At 50.6% G+C, this 20,339-nt stretch overlaps 2 protein-coding genes and 1 long non-coding RNA gene across 3 annotated transcripts in view; 1 reads left to right on the forward strand and 2 right to left on the reverse strand.

Moving 5' to 3' along the window:
- The first annotated feature begins 2,105 nt into the window (after positions 1 to 2,105).
- The window catches only part of LOC122388494 (TSC22 domain family protein 3-like), a 93,556-nt gene continuing 75,322 nt past the window's right edge, over positions 2,106 to 20,339 (forward strand). The window contains exons 1-2 of the mRNA XM_043379642.1: positions 2,106 to 2,144; positions 15,790 to 18,461. Coding sequence (XP_043235577.1) covers positions 15,820 to 18,461 — 2,642 coding nt within the window. The 5' untranslated portion in view covers positions 2,106 to 2,144; positions 15,790 to 15,819. The remainder of the gene's footprint in view (positions 2,145 to 15,789; positions 18,462 to 20,339) is intronic.
- On the reverse strand, positions 7,511 to 14,242 carry LOC122388493. The gene is made up of 2 exons (XM_043379641.1): positions 7,723 to 14,242; positions 7,511 to 7,564 (listed from the first exon to the last, which is right to left on the reverse strand). Exon 1 carries the CDS (start codon positions 13,703 to 13,705, stop codon positions 8,228 to 8,230), a length of 5,478 nt encoding a protein of 1,825 aa, XP_043235576.1. The 5' UTR covers positions 13,706 to 14,242; the 3' UTR covers positions 7,511 to 7,564; positions 7,723 to 8,227.
- LOC122388495 lies at positions 7,511 to 15,087 on the reverse strand. The gene is made up of 3 exons (XR_006257800.1): positions 14,638 to 15,087; positions 14,249 to 14,479; positions 7,511 to 7,912 (listed from the first exon to the last, which is right to left on the reverse strand). It is a non-coding gene; the product is annotated as an uncharacterized LOC122388495 (long non-coding RNA).

Raw genomic sequence — 20,339 nt, forward strand, 5'->3', positions numbered from 1 at the left:
ACACTGACGCGCTCGATCCTCTGCAGATGGTCCTCGGGAAGGGTGGTTGCACCAGTTGATCCTCTTTCCGCTATGGAATCCGGCACAGGAGGTCGGGGTTCGAGGAGCGCCCTAAAAACGTCAAGGGGAAGACGTCAGCCCCGATGGCGCGCCTCAGGGCGAGGTCGCCGTACAGGCTGGACAGCGACTGTTCAGCAGCGGAACACAGTAACTGAGCAGAAACGGCCGGGGTCCGGGAGTGGGCGCCTTCCTTCCTTCTCGACGGAGTCGGACGTTTTTAGTATCACTTGATTTAATTGTTTGCTGTTAACAATGCCTCATATCGATGTCCGTCTATCAGTAGTTAATACATTATGCTGAAAGGCAGCAAATCGCAAGTCACCAACGGCCAACCCTCTTTTTGAGCCCGAGTAGGTATTTTTTATAAATGCGTCAATGGGTTGGGTTGTTAGCACTGCAGAGACGTTTAAAAATGATTGTTTTTAACCTCCCCGGCGGAAGAGGGGCTCGGGATCACACCCCTGACACCTGATACAAGACGAAGCACTGAGTCGCAGCGCAGTGCGCACAGCAGGCCGCAAGTGCAACTTTCCTCTGAAAACCTCTATATTTCGTGAGAAAATAAACGCATGACCAATGCCTATCTCGGTTTTCGCTGTGGTTTAAGGTCACGATTAACCCGTGATCACATAAGCTGATGATTCGCAACGTAGAAATTAAACGACTAAGCCTAAGTGCACCTTTTAGGATTTTATATAAAGGAGTTAAAAGCGTCTGTCCTTGTAGGTACATATTTACTTTAAATATCTTGAGGTTTACTACAGATTGAAGCATAGGTATTTCCTACGACTTACACTAAAATATTAGTGATAGTCGTACTAACGAACTACTTACTTACGGCTGTTTTCAGGCGTTGAAGTGTTGACTGTTGCTACTGCAGCTTAGAAGCCTGCTGCGCAACTTTACTGTCGACTCTCGGCCGTTTACTTTTTCAGTACAGGGTGCTCGTAACAGCGTCATCTACGTCCATCCAACGATAGCTGCTTCATCGCTAGCGCCACCTAGCCCACACATCCCGTCACCCTTTGAAGGCATAGTGGCCTGCAGAGGGTACTGGTGCGGCGAAGACGTGTGCCAGCCTGCCAGGCTGCTCCAATCTGCGTCATGCGGGTGACCAGTCCTTTGATGTCCTTGCAATTTTTCTGGGTGAGGTGCGAAGTTTCTCCTAAGGCGCAGAATGGTCCCAGCTGATGCAATGGTAATAAAAATGGATCCACCCATTGGCCATTGCCCTGCTTGATCGGTAGGTATGTGGAAAGTGCAAGGCTCAGCAGAAATTTGTAGGCATTTTCTTAGAATTGGTAATCATAGTCCATTCATGTGTGAATGAATGAATGAATGAATCGTACCTAAAGATCGGAGTCAAAGCCATCGCTACGAACGCCTAGCCCAATCTTGTCTACTTTAAAGCCAAAGTCCTTGACATGTTTGCTTCGTAATGACGCTCGCATATAATTTTCGTTTTTATCAATTATCGTTACAGGTATTTTCCAAGCAAAATATTATTTGTTTTGACTAAATAAAAGGAATATATTCAAGTTAAGTGAATAACTCAAGCTACTTCTGTCTCGACATAGGCACAATCTTGGCGCTTTTTAGCTAGGCCTTATACTAGAGATGCAATGTCTCCTTACTTCAGACCGTTCAGACGTCTTTCTGTTGTCTATTTTTGCAGGAGCAAGAATTTTCAATGGTACATTTTTGAGTCTGTGCAGTTAAATATTCTAAAAAAAAGTCTGGCCGTTGGTATCCAGCATGAAAACGAGTCTCAAGACAGTCAAGACCGTCCTAGAGTGAAATATGTGGCTTGGAAGCTTGAAACACATTGTACGGTATGCGCATTCTCATTACCGTCTCTGGAAGCATTTCATCATAAATATTTTAAATATCTTTATTAAAATATGATGTCAGTTCCGTTTTGCTTTGTCCTCTCTCTGTGATAACCTCAATGTGACGCCTCCGTGCGGTCTGGTAGTACCGCGGTAACAAAACCTGCACCTCTACCCGCGATCAGCTGATCTCTCACTACACGAATGAATGATCCCGCGGCGCCATTCGCTGGCTGGCCGTCGTATGCTTCGCCCGTGAGTATCGCTCTTCCCGTTGTTGGCTTGATTTTGCAGCTGTACATTGGGTTTATTGCAGGTAGACTAGAGTCATCATTGGTGCATTTCTGTTGCTTACAGCCTTTGTCTTTCACCATTCCTGCTGTTTCAAACGCTTTTCGTCGGCCCCAGTTCAAGGTCATCTCAATGCTGTGTTTGTTTTGGTTTGGTTTGATGGAAAGGAGGGGTCTGTTTTGGTATACTATGACCATTCGTCGATATATGTCATTCCTAGATATGACAGAGCCCTGCCCGGGCGCCTGGCGGATCCAGATAGGCGGTTTTGGAGGCTGCGGGGCAGGGCGGGGGCGGGGGCATACCTAGGGTAAGTGGCTCCTATGACGCACACTTCCTAAAAGCGCACACCAAGAACTTTTTTTAATGTAGTTCCTTCAGCAGAAGCCAGGAACGAAAAAATCAGCTGTCAATCACTTCCAGCGACATTTGTGCTGCGTGTGGACGGCGGTGGGGTGTTGTCGGCTCAAAAGGTGAGTAGTTATGGCGGATATTGTGATTGAGGTGCAATGTTTCTTCAGCAAAAAAGTGCCTGAAGCAATAATGCATGTTCTAAGACGCATGCACTTCTCGCGTAAACCTGAATAGGCCGGAAAGATCGATGGGCACTGACCGGATGGGAATGAAACGGGACTCAGTTTAGGCGTGCATGCTTTACCCAGAATGCGTCAGTGCTGACGGGAGGGGGCTGAATGTCAGGTGTGTGTGTTTAGGGCAACTGGTTCTGCAATGACGCACACTTTCAGTGCTGCAAATGCGCACAGTACATCTGATGATTTCTAGCCTTCTTTCTTACAAGGAACAGCTTATATCACGATGAATTGACATGCTAGGCATTGGCACAGTGTAGAATGCGGCATTGAGCTCCACCCCCGGCGGTGGAGCTGGCAAAACGGCGGTGGAGCTGGACGCCGGGCCCGGGAGCTCGGCATGTGAAGCCGGACCCGGGCGCTCGGCTGGTGACGCCGGGCCCGGGCGCTCGGCTAGTGACGCCGGGCCCGGGCGCTCGGCTGGTGACGCCGGGCCCGGGAGCTCGGCAGGTGACGCCGGGCCCGGGCGCTCGGCATGTGAAGCCGGGCCCGGGCGCTCGACTGGTGACGCCGGGCCCGGGAGCTCGGCTGGTGACGCCGGACCCGGGCACTCGACTGGTGACGCCGGACCCGGGCGCTCGGCTGGTGACGCCGGGCCCGGGCGCTCGACTGGTGACGCCGGGCCCTGGAGCTCGGCAGGTGACGCCAGGCCCGGGCGCTCGGCCGATGGAACATCTCGTGCTGACTCCGTATCCATGCGGGACGACGAAGAACTAGATAGAAGTCTGCATGACGTGATGCCAACCCCTCGCGTGCGCAGGAAAGGTAAGCGAAGGGCAGTTAATAGAGATGCTGTGCTGGTAAAGAGGGCATTGCTTGAGTCCGACGGTAACAAGGAAAAAACAAAGAAAACAGCCAAACATGGACACGTGAAAATAAAACAGGTAAAGCCCAATGAAGAGCAGTCATCAGAAAGTGAGACGACATGCATATACTCATTAGCGTCGCCACGGGGGGGCAAGCGGGGCAGCTTGCCCCCCCAACCTCGGACCGGGCACCCCCTGAGATCGATACAGATCCGATGAGATTTTGGAGTCGGGAAAAAATGGGGGTACCTTTCTGAGAATGCCTGTGAGGTCAGACTCGGTTGGAGCGTGCAGTTCAAACCAGAGTCTGACTCGCAGTCGCCAAAATCTTCAAGACTCCGAGTCCAGACTCAGAAATGTCAATGCTGCGATCCATTCCATGTTCCTAGTTCGTTCTTAATTACATTTTACAGCTGATTTTCATAAGTTTTGGAGTGCTGACACAATTTTCGTTCAAAGCGTGAAACGAAATCTTAGGGGCATTTCTCAACTCTCGTCAAATGTCTGCGACAGGCTCAAGTACCGTACAAGTGTCGCAGGGCTCATGAGCTTGCTTTAAACAAAGGCTCCTAAGGAGCTCCACTGAGCCCTAAAGAAGCTTTCAGAGGGCCCAAACCGGCCTCTGAAAGTTCCACTGGTGTCCATGTTCTCTCAGGGCCCATACAGGGATCTTCGAGCCTTCGAAGTTCGAACATTTCTGAGAACCTTAACTGGCCTCTGATAGTTCAGTCAAACTTTGGAGGCGACAGACCTTGCTAACCCCAAGCCGGCATCTGAGGGGTCACAGCTCACGTGTCCCTCTGAGGTCCGCAACACCATGTTTATTATGTCCCTACGTAGGGTCCTTAGGGATTCGACACAGACCCCGAGGGTTCACACTGTTATCCGAGGGCTCCAGGCTCACCCTGGGCCTAGTCTCTTAGCGCCCGCCGCCCACACTGGCTTCTGAGGGCCCCACATTGGGCTCGGAAAGCCCTAAGGCACCACGTACACGTAAATATTTGAGGTGACCCACGCCGATCTCCGGGACCCTAAGCATGCTTCTGAGAGTCAGCACTGACCCTTAGTGGCCTGAAATGGCCTGGAAGTCCCAAACCTATCTCTGATGGATCCCTTGCCGCTATGCCGTGCGTAACTTTTGGTTCCCTTAACAGTTTTTGTGCACGTTTGCAGCGCTTCCCTTCACACGAAAAACGAGAAACTTTTGTTCACACTCGAGTGAACAAAACACTTCCTCTCACTAGAGCAAAGATGAATACTTCCTTCATACTTCCGATTCACACTTCCGACATTCACTCTCCGCCGAATGCCCAACTTAGCTACGATCGGCGGCTGGGATAAGTCCTATGCATTTCACGTAAAACCTCTGCATGCATGCGTGAATGGAGGTTTTAGCAGGGTGATCCGATTAAATGCAGCGTTTTTCACCTTTTTCTGGGTAATGATCATTAGAGTCGAGCGTCTGCACAGGGGCCCTCTGCAGTGCGTCGGCAATCGCAGCCACTATATACTAGTTATAATTCTACCAGTCGTTTTTGTCATGGAATTTCAAAATTTCGAATTTTTCTGTAAAAATTACATGTCATAGCTAGAAGGAAACCTTTGTCACCATCGGATTCCTCGCACCATTGCGCGTCGAATGATATGTAAAACGAGTGAGTAAAGACTGGGGAAAGGCAAGTTTTAACACAAAAGTTGATTTTGCCCCCCCCAACACTGGCGGATCCAGGGGGGGGCCACGGGGGCCATGGCCCCCCCCCAAAGGCCTAAAGTGGCCTGTTTGGCCCCCCCCAAAACGTCAGAAAAATTGCTAAGAAAATATACCTTGATAGAGGTTTTTAGCCACTTGGTGAAGTAAAGCTTTCCACAGCATAATATGGAAGCAATATGGTAGCAGTGAGGGTCAGTCAAAAGTTGCGCGAGCGGAGTCGACCTTCAAAAAAAGACTGTTGTTGGCACGTGATTATGGCGCGGCAGCTGGTAGTTGGCGATGTTTCGCGTGGTGTGGCATCACTGGCGGATCCGGGGGGGGGGGGGGGGGGACACGGGAGCCTGAGGTGCCCCTAACAGGCCCGTGGTGCCCTTGCTAGGCCTGTGGTGCCCCTGGACCCTGGCAGGCCTGTGGTGCCTCTGGCGGGCCTAGGGTGCCCCTGCTAGGCTGCTGATGCCCCTGGGACCTGACAGGACTGTGGTGCCCCTGACAAGCCTAAAGTGCCCCCAACAGGCCCGTGCTGCCCCCAATAGGCCCAAGGTGCCTCTGCGTGATGCCGTGATGCCTGCGAGGCCAGGCCGGTGGTGCCCCTGCGAGGCCGGTGGGGCCCCTGACAGGCCCATGGTGCCCCTGCGAGGCCGGTGGTGCCCCTGGCAGGCCTGTGGTGCCCCTGCTAGGCCGCTGGTGCCCCTGGGCTCTGACAGGACTGTGGTGCCCCTGACAGGCCCAAGGTGCCCCTGCAAGGCCGGTGGTGCCCCTGTAAGGCCTGTGGTACCCCTGCTAGGCCTCTGGTGCCCCTGACTTGCCCATGGTTCCCCTGCGAGGCCGGCGGCGCCCCTGGCAGGTCTCTGTGTCTCTGACAGACCTGGGGTGCCCCTGACAAGCCTGTGGGGCCCCTCACAGGCCCGTGGTGCCCTTGCTAGGCCTGTGGTGCCCCTGGCGGGCTGGTGATGCCCCTGACAGGCCTGTGGTTCCCCCGGGCGTACCAAGGGGGGTCATGACCCATGTGGCCCCCCTTGGATCTGCCACTGATACATAATGTATATTGATTTGTAAAGGCGTTATGGCTTATGCAATATGCAATTGCAGGCACTTGGCATCCCTCTTTTATCCCTCATGGGGGCTCTGGCGGACTCCCGAGGGCCCACGTCTATCTCCGGGAGCCCTAGACAGGCTCCTTTGGGTCCTTTCAGTCCACTATAGCATAAGAGGTCTCCATGCGAGTCCTATACATCTGAGGGCGTACCCTGACGTCTGAGGTACCCAACTGCAGCTCCAATGGTCTCTTACACTGGCGGATCCAGGGAGGGGGCATTTAGGGCCATGCCCCCTTCCCAGAGGCCTTAAGTGTCCCGTTTGCCCCCTCCACCAAACGATAATGAAACATAGTTGAATCAGTGCGTGGCCCAGGAGCCGAGTTAGACAGGGGGTGTTTTATCACCTTCCGGCCCGCAAATGGAGCCAAGCACTGACTCGAAGCGGGTTAACTGGTCGACAAAAGCAATGGTAAGTGTTTACAAAGTAATATAAAGGCATGGGTCGGGTGGGCTACCATTTATATATTTTTCTTTTTAGTTAAAAAAAAATATTCATAGTGTCAGGGCTGTGACGAAAAATAAGTGGCCTAAATCCGATGAGAAAACAGGATTTGGGGGTACCCTAGGTTTGGCTCCTGCATGAGTTGGCCCCCCCCAAAACGCAAGCCTGGATCCGCCAGTGCCCCCCAACCGAAAATCTCTGGCGACGCCTATGCATATACTGCTGCATGAAGTTTTCACGATCGTGTGAAGAGTGGATACAATGTCAAGTGTGCACTGGCTGGGCATGCGTGCCATGCACTGACGCTGAAACAAAACAGACAAGTTTCACTTGTGACCTCTGCCGACAGTAGATACTGGGTCAGTGAAAAGGTTTCGAGTTCATGATGTGTTCATGATGCGTTCATGTTCATGGTTTGTTTCATGATGTGTCGAGTTCAAAGTTCATGATGTGCTCATGGTGTTCAACTTTGAAATAAAGTGATTTATTTGATCAATACCTCGACATGTTTATTAAACCTGTTGGAATTGTTCTTGTGCGCATTTGAGGCAGCTGAATGTGCGTCATAAGAGCACCGGTGCTCTATTAGCGCACGTCGGACGTTGGTGGATGTTTTGCCTTATATGTCATAAATGATGAAGGAACGCTGGAAGGTAAAAGTCAAATCAAGAAAGCAAATGCTTATTTTTACCGGTGGAGCCTCAGGATCCAATACTCATTGTATTTAAAAACGGTTTTCTGCAAGAAACAAAACACCAACAGGTCCATAAGTATGACAATTAAAAAAGACAGTCAGTAGCGATATAAGACGTAACCAAATATAAGTACGATAGAAGTAGTAACCAAATAAAACGAAACACATAGCACACAAACACATAAACGCAAAGAAAACTCACGGATTGTTTCAGGTCTGCAGCCACCGGCAAGAACTTGACACCGCCGATTTAACGTTCGTTCGTTGGCGTTCGTATAAGTTCGTTCGTTCGTATAAGTTCGTTCGTTCGTACAGGTTCGTTCGTTCGTACAGGTTCGTTCGTTCGTTCAGGTTCGTTCGTTCCGCTTCGCGCCGCTCACCCGCTCACTGTCCTTTGGTGATTTTGTAAACGGACGCAAAAGCATAAAACATAAAAATGACAAAAAAGCGATACCAAAACCTATAGAAAAATAACATAATCTCTGGCCAACGAAACAACAATTGAATCAGCAAATTAAATCTGACTTCACGAGACAAACGCTAAAAATATATATATAAGACATGTGCCGTTAACATAAGATACCTGCCAACAGAAGAAAAACTCGACAGATTAAGATCCATTTTGCAGCCAACATAAAAAGATACTCGGCTTTAACACCCGGCCCATTTGATACTATGGGATCAAATTTATTCAGATTGAGAGATTTTTAACTTTCCGTGATTTTAACTAGCTTTTGAACAGGCCGCCAAATCGTGGTACCTTTACACCGGATTTTGACGGATCGTACCCTCGAGTCAGTGCTTGTTCTGACCTCTTCTATCAAGCCAAGAGGCCACACACCCCGCGGGACTGAACTGTCAACAATAAGCACCACATCGCCTACCTGCAAATTTGTCTGGAGCCTTGACCACTTGGCCCTTGGCTGAAGTAATGGGAGATATTCCGCACGCCAACGTCGCCAAAACTGCTCTGCAAGGAACGATGCTCGTTTCCAGTTCTTTTTGCTAAACGCATCTATATCTGTCACCATTGAGGCTGGTAGCAAAACAGAACGTAAATGCAGCAAGTGATTGGGCGTTAGCGGCAGGTCGTCTCGAGGGTCACTTGTCACTGGTACCAAGGGTCGATTATTCATAATGCTTTCCACTTCACAAAGGAATGTGGTTAGTGTTTCGTCAGTAAATGTTTGCTCCCTGAGTAAACCGCTCAGTATCTTACGAACACTCCTAATCAATCGCTCCCATGCGCCTCCGAAGTGAGAGGCACCAGGGGGGTTCCAACGCCATTCAATACCTCGATTTATCAAGTCTCTCCGAATTTGGGCCTCATGCTGAACAAGAAACTCGAGCTCTTTTTTCAGCTCACGATCCGCTCCCACAAAATTTGTCCCGTTGTCAGAACGCATGATTCTTATTTGTGAGCCCCGCCTGGCCGCGAAGCGCTTGAGGGCGCATATAAAAGAGTCAGACGACAAAATTTCGACTACTTCCAGGTGGACGGCGCGAATGGCCAAGCATGTAAAAATGACACCGTAACGTTTGACCTGCCCACGCCCTCTCTTGGTATAGAATGGTCCAAAATAATCTACCCCGGTACTCACCCATGGCTGCTCACTTTGCTGTATTCGATCTGCAGGCAAATCAGCCATTTTTTGCGTCTCCGTAGTACGAAAAAGCCTGCGGCAGCGGAGGCATTGGTGGAGACATCTCCTAACCGCCGTATTGGCTTTGATTAGCCAAAAGCTCTTACGCAATTCCGCCAGGACACATTGACGACCTGCATGGCCAATCCTCTCGTGAATATCCCGTATGATTAATTCCGGAATTCGCCCTTTATTTGGAATGATCAAAGGATGTTTACTTTCATAGGCCACGCCCATCGCGTGCCCTAAACGACCTCCTACTCTCAGAAGACCATCCTCCAACGTGGGGTCCAAAGACACAAGGCTGCTGGACCGCCGCACTTCCCGTCCTGCTTTCAGATTCTCTACCTCCTCCGCATAGTACTGACCCTGAAGTTCCCTGATGATAATATTCTCGGCTGACTTTAGCTCTGTTACAGTCAGCTCTGATGCTCGTGCTGATTTCTGTTTACCAGCCAATGTGTCTATAACGCGTCGTACCCACGCAACTGCTCTCTTCAAACGCTGCCACGAGGAATAATGATCAATCAATTTTTGAATGCTCGAATTCTTTTGAATCTTTGTTTCATTTTCTGTTCGGCTGTTTAATGCAACAGTGGTCACTCTTAGTTCAGGGTCCTCTGCATTATCTTCTAAGACAGGGAATCGGGGCCATTTCTCCCGTGATTCAAGTAGAAACGATGGACCTTGACGCCACATACACTCTTTGAGAAGGGTAGTTCCATCGCACCCGCGTGACAAAATGTCGGCTGGGTTTAACTCCGAAGGAACCCATCGCCATTGGTCTATTGAAGAGCCGTCTCGTATAACTGCCAAACGATTTGCCACGAACACATGAAATCGCGCTGCCTCATTCTGTATATATTTCAACACTGTAGTGCTATCAGTCCAGAAGAAGATGTCTGGCTTAAAATCGAATGGAAACGCTCTTTGTATTTCTAAATTGACTTTGACAGCTAGTGTTGCAGCAGAAAGCTCCAGCCTTGGGATACTGAGAGGCTTAATTGGTGCTAAATGGGATTTGCTGACCAAAAGATTGCAAGACAGTTGACCGTCTCCATTGACGGCTCGCACGTACGAGGCCACCCCGTACCCCCTTTCGCTGGCATCCGAAAAGTGATGCAGCTCGAGGAGGACGGCAGAGGAAAGGCCACCGAAACATATGCACCTGGGAAGACTATACTGGGATAGACATTCTAGATCTGCTAACCATTGCTTCCACTGTCTGTGGTAGTGGGATGGCACCTCATCGTCCCAACCTAAACGAAGGCGAGTCAGCTCTTGTAAGAGCATTCGGGCCCGCATTACATACGGACCAACATGCCCCAGTGGATCATAAAGACCTGCTGTGGCGGACAGAAGCCCTCGTCTTGTGACAGGCTTGCCCCGAAATTTTTGCAAGTCAACTTGATATTCTAAGCGATCAGAACGAACGTTCCAGCCAACGCCTAAGGCTCGCTCAGAAGGCAAAGTATCTGATTTCAAATCTAGTGTTTGGATACCGGGCGAGTAGTCAACTTCTGGAATGGATTTCAAAACTGTAACGCTATTGCTAACAAACTTGGTGAGATTAAATCCACCTCTCAGACACAATTGCTTAAGATCAGATGCCAGCTTCACAGCAACATCTTCTTTTCCAGTCGATGCAAGACAATCATCCACATAAAAGTTATTAAGAACTGTCCTAGACACCAATGGGTCGTACAACCGTTCATTGTCTAGAGCGGTGCGACGAAGCGCAAAATTTGCACAGCTAGGAGAGGAAACAGCGCCAAAAAGATGAACTGTCATCCTATATTCCTTAGGATTCGAGGCGATGTTTCCATTGGGCCACCATAGGAAACGCAAAAAATCACGTTGTTTCTCGGGAATCCTCACCTGTAAGAACATACCCTCGACGTCCGCCATGAAGGCAACGGGTTCTTGTCGGAAACGAAGTAGAACATCTGTCAGGGTGTTGGTAAGGTCAGGTCCTTGTAAAAGCTCCTCATTTAGACTTTTTCCTTGAAAGGAGCTAGCGCAGTCAAAAACAACGCGTAATTTGCCTTTCTTAACAGGGTGTTCGACTCCGTGATGGGGCACAAACCATATCCTACCTTCTGCATTGCTCGAGAGATCGGGAGCTCTTTCAGCGTAGCCGTTGTCTAACAGTTTATCAATTTGCTTGGCATATTCTCTCAAGAAATGGGGCTGATTCTCGAATCTGCGCTTCAGTTGCACAAGGCGCCTATAAGCCACAGACTTATTGTTTGGAAGTTTAAGACTTGGATCACGAAACGGCAGGGCTATTTCGTACCGACCATCTATCAGCTGGCACGATGCCTTTACCATTTCGTGCCACCTAATGTCTTCTGCGGACAGACCCAACCGATATTCAGCCCTATTACCATAAACGTCGTCAAGAGCCACTTGCAATTGGTTAACTTTCAGACGAACTGGAGAATCCTTATCAACCCCACCTAGGACCCATCCGAACCTGGTTCTCACGGCGAATGGCCCGCCGTTCTGACTGGGAACCACCTCAAACGGCTCCATCACCGCCGCCACATTATTCCCAAGTAGAAGGCCTACGTCGTGCTTAAAGTTTTCTTCTAAGTATACCCCGTTTTGTCTCAAGTACGGCCATTTGTTTAAATCTCTAACGTTCGGGGCATCCTCGATGGACACTGGGATCTTATTTAGAACAAATAACGGAGGAAGTTCTAATTTATTGTTGTGTTGTAAATCCTCCATGGTAACCTTCGAAACAACGCATGTTTCAAATTTGTGATCTGTGTTGATAGTAGAAAGAGTAATTGAAGTACTTTCGGCTGGTTCAACCCCTAAACTAGCGAGTAAATTTCTTGAAATGAACGAATGTGTGCTGCCGGAGTCCAAAAAGGCAGACGTGAACTTCGTCACCCCAAATAACGTAACACACACTGGTACGACTTGCAATTTTGCTCCTCCACTTGATGCAAGATGGCCCAAAGTGACTGTTGAGAGTGGAGTTTGTTTTCGGTCAAAATGAAGGATAGTTGGGTGCCGACTCCCACATTCTGTACAAATCTTTTTATTTTCACAATATTTGCTTAAATGATTCGGTAACAAACAACCAAAGCAAAGCTTATTTGACCGTATAAACGTCATTTTGACATCTCTGCTCTGCATTCTCAACTCGGGACACTCGGCGACTTCATGATCCTGCTGACAATAAAGACACGAGGAGTGATGAGAGCTGACGTTACCGGCTAAAAGTGTCCCTCTCGCGTGATATTTGCTTTCATGTTTTCTATCTTGGTAATTTTTCGTTACATTTGTTAAATGTCTCCCATATGACGGGTTGGATGCAATGCGCGCCTCCCTTTCAATGAAGTAAACAAAGTCTCTAAAGTCTGATTTTCGCTGCTCTGTTTGTTCAATATCATCGACTTTGATCCGCCATTTATCCTTAAAAAACGAAGGCAGTTTGTCTAAGAGCAAACGGACGGTTTTGATGTCGACTGAATCCGTTCCGCATGGGAGGCTTAACAAGGCATTCATGGTTCCCCTCAACTGAATAGCAAACGTTTCTAATCCCTGGACGTCATCGAGCCTCACCGCGGGGCATTGTATCAGGGTATCGACCAGACCCGACGCCACCTGAAACGGACACCCGTAACGTTTATCCAGCAAACTTACCGCTTCCACGAACCCTCTCGTTGGTGGCAGGTGTAAGCATGTGGAGACAATCTCCCTTGGTCGTCCGGAAGTGTATTGGTATAAATAATGCAATTTTTCATCTTCATCATCTACCTTTGTAGCAATATTTGACTTAAAAGCCCGCATGAAACATTTATATTTACTTAAATCTCCATCAAACGTTGAAATCTCCAAAGGAGGAAGATGGAGTCGTCTAGCCAGGTCATAAGAAGGATTTATGTCGCTACGCACGTTCGATTGGGCTGACTGTGAGGCATGAACGTCCTCTAAGTGGTCCCTAGTTGCTGAGGGCGAATGAGCTGAGGGAGAATGAGAAACATATTGCATGTTTGGCGCGTTATCCCGAAACGCGGCGTCATCACGTTCAGTTTCCTGAAAACCCATTGCAATTCCTTCCTCCTCCCTTTCTAACGCTGCTTCCCTCGCACTGACTTCCCCAATTTGCATTTTCAACTCCAACATCTCCTGCCTAGCCTTAAGTTCCTGCGCTTGGCGATCTAGCAAATGTTTCTGCTCTAAATATGATGCCCTAGCCTGTAGTCCTGCACGGCGTACTCTTTCGGAGACTATCGAAGACGAGGCCGAAGCTTGTGAACTTACTTCCCAATGAATACGTGCTGCCTCGAGGCCAGAAATATCGGGAGGTTTTAATGGTGATCTTGTGCTAAGCCTTGGCACGTCATCAGCGTCCGGTTGTAAAGGCACGACTGGGCTATTTGAGCGGCATGCAGAATTATCTTCCTTTAGGCAAGTTTGAAGTCTCTCAATCAAAACAGATTTTGTCCCTTGTGTATCCTGTCCCATCTTATCAAGCAGTATTCGCAACTGCCCCCGAGTTATATTGTTGAAATTTCCCGACATGTTTAAAAGTTGGGTGTATAGCACCGGGTAGCAGTGTATGCTGACTTGCAAAATGGATGCTAAGCCAAATATGGTGAAATAGTAAACGATAGATGGCTAGCCGATAAGTGCTAATAATATGTTAAAAATAACAAGACAAAGAGAATAAAGGAATTAAGAACAATAACAAAAGGTTGGGCTAAAGGGATAAAAGGACAGTGAGAACGTGATTACATGTCACGCAAATTACCTACTAAAAGTTCAGTTAAACGAAATTACAAGACCTCAACATCAAGCAATACGTGATCTTGTTCGATCTTGTGTACATACATATAAGTTCGTTTACTACCGATCAGTTAGTACTTAGTAGCACTACTCGCCCTATGTCGCAATGCGCAATTCGTAATCGTATTCGTTAACAACAGAAAATCAAACCAGCTCAACAACAGACAGAGGCCTAAGCTGACCCAACAACAGAAGCCCGAACCCCTACCCAGCAGGTTCCAGAAGACAGCCGTGAGGTTGCTGAAGAACGCCGAAGAATATAATATGAAGTCACTGTACCTTAGATTTTGGGATGATAGATTTGAAGGTCTTGCAGAACTTACTGTGCCTCTCACACAGATCAGAATCGAATTAATCCACCTTGTTGATTCTTCTTGCAGTTTTCGTACTGACGAACATTGGATTCAACTTGATTTCTTAATTTCCGGAGTAAGACGATACCAAACCAATCCAAAACTTTTACCGGTGGAGCCTCAGGATCCAATACTCATTGTATTTAAAAACGGTTTTCTGCAAGAAACAAAACACCAACAGGTCCATAAGTATGACAATTAAAAAAGACAGTCAGTAGCGATATAAGACGTAACCAAATATAAGTACGATAGAAGTAGTAACCAAATAAAACGAAACACATAGCACACAAACACATAAACGCAAAGAAAACTCACGGATTGTTTCAGGTCTGCAGCCACCGGCAAGAACTTGACACCGCCGATTTAACGTTCGTTCGTTGGCGTTCGTATAAGTTCGTTCGTTCGTATAAGTTCGTTCGTTCGTACAGGTTCGTTCGTTCGTACAGGTTCGTTCGTTCGTTCAGGTTCGTTCGTTCCGCTTCGCGCCGCTCACCCGCTCACTGTCCTTTGGTGATTTTGTAAACGGACGCAAAAGCATAAAACATAAAAATGACAAAAAAGCGATACCAAAACCTATAGAAAAATAACATAATCTCTGGCCAACGAAACAACAATTGAATCAGCAAATTAAATCTGACTTCACGAGACAAACGCTAAAAATATATATATAAGACATGTGCCGTTAACATAAGATACCTGCCAACAGAAGAAAAACTCGACAGATTAAGATCCATTTTGCAGCCAACATAAAAAGATACTCGGCTTTAACACTTATGAAAACTGCTTGTGACCATTTTATCAGCAAAACAGGGTTCAGTAAGTCTCAAAAGCAGTTTTCCTACTAGGTGTGCGTTATAGGAGCCACTTACCCTACCTACCTACCTAAAAGCGTCTACAAATTGAAAAAACTGCTCGGATTTCGATTCTTTATGCACTGTCGTTTAGTTTAAAACAAAGTTTTCCTCACAGAGGTGGTTAAATTTTCGTTTTATTCTCGAAAAACAGTACATTTTCATCGATGGTGGTAGTGTGTGTGTGTGGGGGGGGGGGGGGGGGGGAGCCGGGCGGAGGGATTTGTCGTAAATCAAAATGCCTCCCCTTGGTTCGCTAGTGTGACGGGTTGTTTTTGCATGCCATTGAGCTTCCGTTTGTCTGACTTCTGAGTGCGTGCTGCGGACGTATTAGAGATTCAGAGATATTCGCAATGCCGATGCGTAAATGTGCGGCATTGTTCTTGCAATGCACAACACTGTGAGCCGCAAAACATGGTGTTATGCTATGGTTGGCGGTTGATGTTAAAAGTCATGACAGGGTTCCTATATAGCGTGTGTCATGTAAATGTTTCAAGGTCAGTAGGTTAGGTGATAGGTTTATCTGGTCAGTAAGACTTGCAATATCATTGTCTCCTGATTTCTGATGGATGTCTGTATATCTTTTGATGCTATATTTCATCATCTCCCCACGCAGGCACTTTGTTTCGAAGAACTCTGCACCAGTATGTCAGGTGCTGTGAAGCACCACAAGGCTCCAGACAGCTCCTCCGAGGCGGCGCCTCTCGACCGTGGTGCGGTGGTTCACTCCGGTCACCCTGCACCAGTCCGTGTCGGCCACGCAGCCCCGGACCGTCCGGCTGTCCCGGACCGTCCGGCAGCCCCGTCCGGCGGACCGGCCCTCCATCCGACCGGCTCCGCTTCTAGTCTGCAGCAGCGGCCCGCCCGCCCGGCCGCTCTAAACAGCCACCATTCGATGACCTCAGGTCACTCGACGATCTCGGGTCACTCGACGGTGTCCGGTCGCCAGCCCCGCCCGGTGTCACTGGTCGTCTCAGGTCATTCGCCAACTGCAGCGAGCTCTCGTACCATGGAACACCACCCTACCATCTTCAGCAATCTCGATAGACACGGCAACCATATCAGTATCGGGAGTCATAGCAGCCATGGGAGTACTGGTAACCACGGTAGCCACGGGAGCCACGGGAGCCCCATGTCGCCTCAGGAGCCGCGCCAGCCGCCCTGGCGGGCCAGCCGTCACGCTGCCAGTTCTCCGGAGATGCGTCGGATGGTTGTCAACCATCGCGACACCCACCGCACTGCCAGCGGAAACCATGTTTCAAACTCTGCCTCAGCCGGCCAGCGTCCTCTGCACGTGACCTTCTCTGACCACGTGACCGGTCAGCGGGGCTCGTCTGACCATCACGTGACCGAGCACCGTTCCACGGAGGAACACCGTGCGGTGCGGAGGAGTGTGTCTTGCAGTCACACAACGTCTCACTCTAGTTACACGGGGTATGGGGCGGTGCATCAGAGAGGCTCTGCCACTAACGCTCAGCATTCGACGCACGCTGTCTCCTGTCACCGCGGGCAGACTGGAGGTTCAGCGGCGTCCCACTCGTCCCCTACAGTGGAGCGTCAGAAGAGTGCCCCCAACATCGCCGGTCGCTCGCAGAGCTGCGGTCGTCGCGCGGTGGCCGAGCCGTCTCCGACTGGGACGCGCAAGTCTCCGGCAGCGGCGGTGGCGTCAGCGGTGGCGGTGATGGCAGGAGTAGTGGCTGGCGGCCATGAGAAGGCTGCCTCTGGTGCAGTGCAGAAGTCGGAGCACACTGTCTCAGGGACGAACCCGGGAACTAGCTCTGGATCTGGTCACAGGGCTACCACTGCCAGTGCATCGAGCAGCTCAACTGCATCAAAACATACCTCGGAGCCCCACTCTTCTGGCGCCCACAAGCGTCCCAGCTCGATCCGAATCTGTCACCAGTCTGTGCGTCAGACGGCTGCCGCCGCTGGACAGCCGCGCTCGCCCCTGTCACCGGGAGTCACCAGGGGTCACCGGTCTCCACAGCAGCCACAGTCGCCTCTGAAGCGGAATAAACCGGCTAGTCTCACCACAGAACGCGTGGAAGGTCGCCAGGGTAGCCGAGACGGGCAGCTGTCGCAGAGTAAGCCGACGAGCAGAGATAGCGGCATCGTGGTTATTGGGGCCGGTGAGGTGTGCAGCAGTCAGACGGAATCGTGTGGAGGTGTAGATTCTGGTACCGCCGGCGTCACCACAGCCACGCCTTCCACTGCCGTCACTGCTATCAAGGGAACCAATACGGCCACCGCAACCAGCACTTCAACTGCTGCGGCAGGTTCAAACCAGAGTGCGTGCGAAACCGTAGCTGCATTTGGTAATGAAACGAAAACTAACACTACAACCGCAAAAGAAGCCATCATTTCACCAACCTCCGAAGCCACCGCCAAACAAATGTCCGAAGCCAGCATTTCAATCGCAATGGCCGAAACTGCGGCCGCGAGCGCGCCTGAAGCGCACATCGAAGAATCGGACGGCGACGCCCGCAACAGTATGGGATTTCAGATCACGTCGATCACTGCCAGTCGCGCCGACGCAGCGGCCGCCGACGCCGACGCGGACGCGGACGAGTGGGCCGACGGCGGCGACGAGTCTGTTGACGAGGACGCGTCGGTGGTGACAGAGGCCGCGTCCACGTCGTCGGGAGGCGGCGGCGGCGCGACGCTCGCGCTGCTGACCACGCCGGCCGAGTCGGCCACCGGCGTGCTGCCGGCGATCCCCACTGCCGACGGGTTTGGGATCACACTGGTTCCCGGCGCGGTGCCGGTGGTGTCCGGGGGCGAGGCTAGTGCTCTTGTGCAGCTGCCGTCGGCGAGCGAGATGGACCTCATCACGGGGTCGCCCCCGAGCTCCGCCGCTGCCGCTGCCGCTGCTGCTGCTGGTAACCCAGGCAGCCCGGGTAGTGCCAGCGACTGGCAGAGTCGCTTCAAAGTGGTGCGCATCGAGACAAACGTTCCGTTCAAGTGCGGCCGTTGGCAGTGTATGGACTATCACGACCAACCAAAGGCGGACGGTGAAAAAGACAGTGTGCCCGAACTGATACCCGCAGAGGAGGCGCTCAGGGCTGCCGAGTGGCACGCTGCCACCGCCGCCGCCTCCCCGCCGGCTGACCCGCCGCTGGAGCTGCGGCGCCGCGCCAGTGACCCACCACCGCCCCCACCTCCTGCCGACCTCCCCCCGGAGGCACCGGTGGCCGCCCAGCAGGGGAGGACCATGCCGGACCTGCTGCCCAGCTGCAGTCTGCTGAACCTGGTGCGAGGAGCGACCGGCGACTACACTCCCGACGAAAGGTGAGTCCCGTTCCGGTGACCACTGGGCGGGAAATGGGGCCAGGTGGGGCAGCACGACGCGGTGGGTGCCCGGGGATAAGACAGGCTATCCGATGCTGTCTGGTGGTCTGGCTCGTATTGTGGCAGCTCTTGTAACTGGCTCGAACCTGTATCACTAGCGTCCGGGTAAATCGATACATTCCTTACGTTGCATGAGGTTTACGTTTATCGTTACGTTCATTGAAGTCTCTGTGAATCCCGGAAATATGTGAATCGACACCGACCTCCAACTGTGTACCACGATATGCATTAGACCGATCAACAAGATATGCCATTACCGAGGACCATACTTATTTATTGACAACAGCCACGTCACTGCTTAGATGATATTTGAAATGAATTTGCTACACCAGTCTTTGGTTTATGATTACTGCTATTGCCTCCCGATGGTGGTGATTTTGATTGCCTTCGAGCCATTACGAACGAGCTTGAGCTGCTATTTCCATGAGAATCTACTCAAAACTCCCGGAATGCGATCATTGGCCCGCACATGTCCGATCCCATAGGAAGTCGATCCCTGTCCCAAACCCACCAGACCTGCCCTGAGAATCTGTCCGACGGTGGCTCGTGCGGCGCGCACACGGTCGATCGCAGAGGCTCTGTACCTCGCGCCGTCACTGCCTGTGACGTGACGTGACGTTACTCGGCCGTCACGGCCGTCACAAGGGTCACGGTCACGTCGGACGGGTTGACGGCTCGTAACAGTTGGCTGAAAGGTCACCTGAACAGAGACCGTGAGCTGTGAGCTCTCTGATTATGGGAGTGAATCGAAATGGAATGGAGGTTGGTGCGTGATCGATTTCGTCGGGAACGGGTATAATTTGGAGCGGCATTCGATATCAATTTTCAGCACAACTGCCGTTCTCAGCAAACAGCACTGATCCAGTTTGTGTGTAGTTGAAATTAATGTAATTTAATGATGATTTACCATTGCGTAGTTAGCGCGTAGGTTGTCATCGAACTGGCACGCCAAACTGTCGTAGCGAGAGTGTTGTGCATGTTTTCTGCTGTGGCTTCCCGAGTCTTAGCATAGCAAAAAGCAGTAGCCGCTGCTATTGGCAGTGGCTAGTCTTGCACATACTGCATACTTGCTCTGCAACAGCGCGATTCATTGGAATTCCTGCACGGGCGTCCGTGGCATTCGTCACTGGACCATACGACCTCAGCCCGGTTACCAGATCGGTGGCCAATGGCTGCCCCGGCACCATGCCTGAACGGGCCCGGGGCCGGGTAGAACAGGAAGGACAAACGGTCTGAAGGGGCCGAAGCGGTGCGGAGGACTGTCGTTCGCAGCCGGGTGAAATGAGGCACTGGTCGTTCCGTATTTGAATTATGCTCTCTGTTGGTGGCTGGTCCTGGCTGGGTCGTCCTTCACCTTTTTATGCCCAACGATGTCGGCCATCGCAGCACGCCATACTGGGCACGACTGCTGCCGTTTTTCGTCTCCAGGAAATGTTTGCTGTGGATGTTTGGATAGTGTGTCCCATTCGTACGGCTTCGTTCGGTGGATGGTGAGTGGTCACAGACATGACTAGGCAGTCACCAGCGCAGGTTTTGAATTGAATTAGGAAGTGGTAAGTATGCGACTGACTGGTGTTGTAAAACGAAACTGAACGCTGAATTGTGTATGACTGCTTGCAGTTGCATCTGTTAGACTGAAGAAAAAGTAGCATGCTTTACCGGCTGGGCTCTCATCTGTTGGCATCCAGTAGGTAGGTGCTGCGTCTGCGGAGTGTAGATGGCTTCGCAATGGAACTGTTGGATGCTTGGGTTGAGACAAATGTCTGATCTGCCGTCCAGTTTTGGTGTTATACGAGTAAGTAAGACAACACAACCGGA

This window comes from Amphibalanus amphitrite, unplaced genomic scaffold, assembly GCF_019059575.1.
Source record: "Amphibalanus amphitrite isolate SeventyFive unplaced genomic scaffold, NRLGWU_Aamphi_draft 000325F_arrow, whole genome shotgun sequence".
NCBI classification, from domain to species: domain Eukaryota; kingdom Metazoa; phylum Arthropoda; class Thecostraca; order Balanomorpha; family Balanidae; genus Amphibalanus; species Amphibalanus amphitrite.

What these genes read in the sequence shown, in the direction of transcription:
- LOC122388493 (XM_043379641.1), bottom strand. Translation starts at nt 13,705, where the DNA reads ATGTCGGGAAATTTCAACAATATAACTCGGGGGCAGTTGCGAATACTG.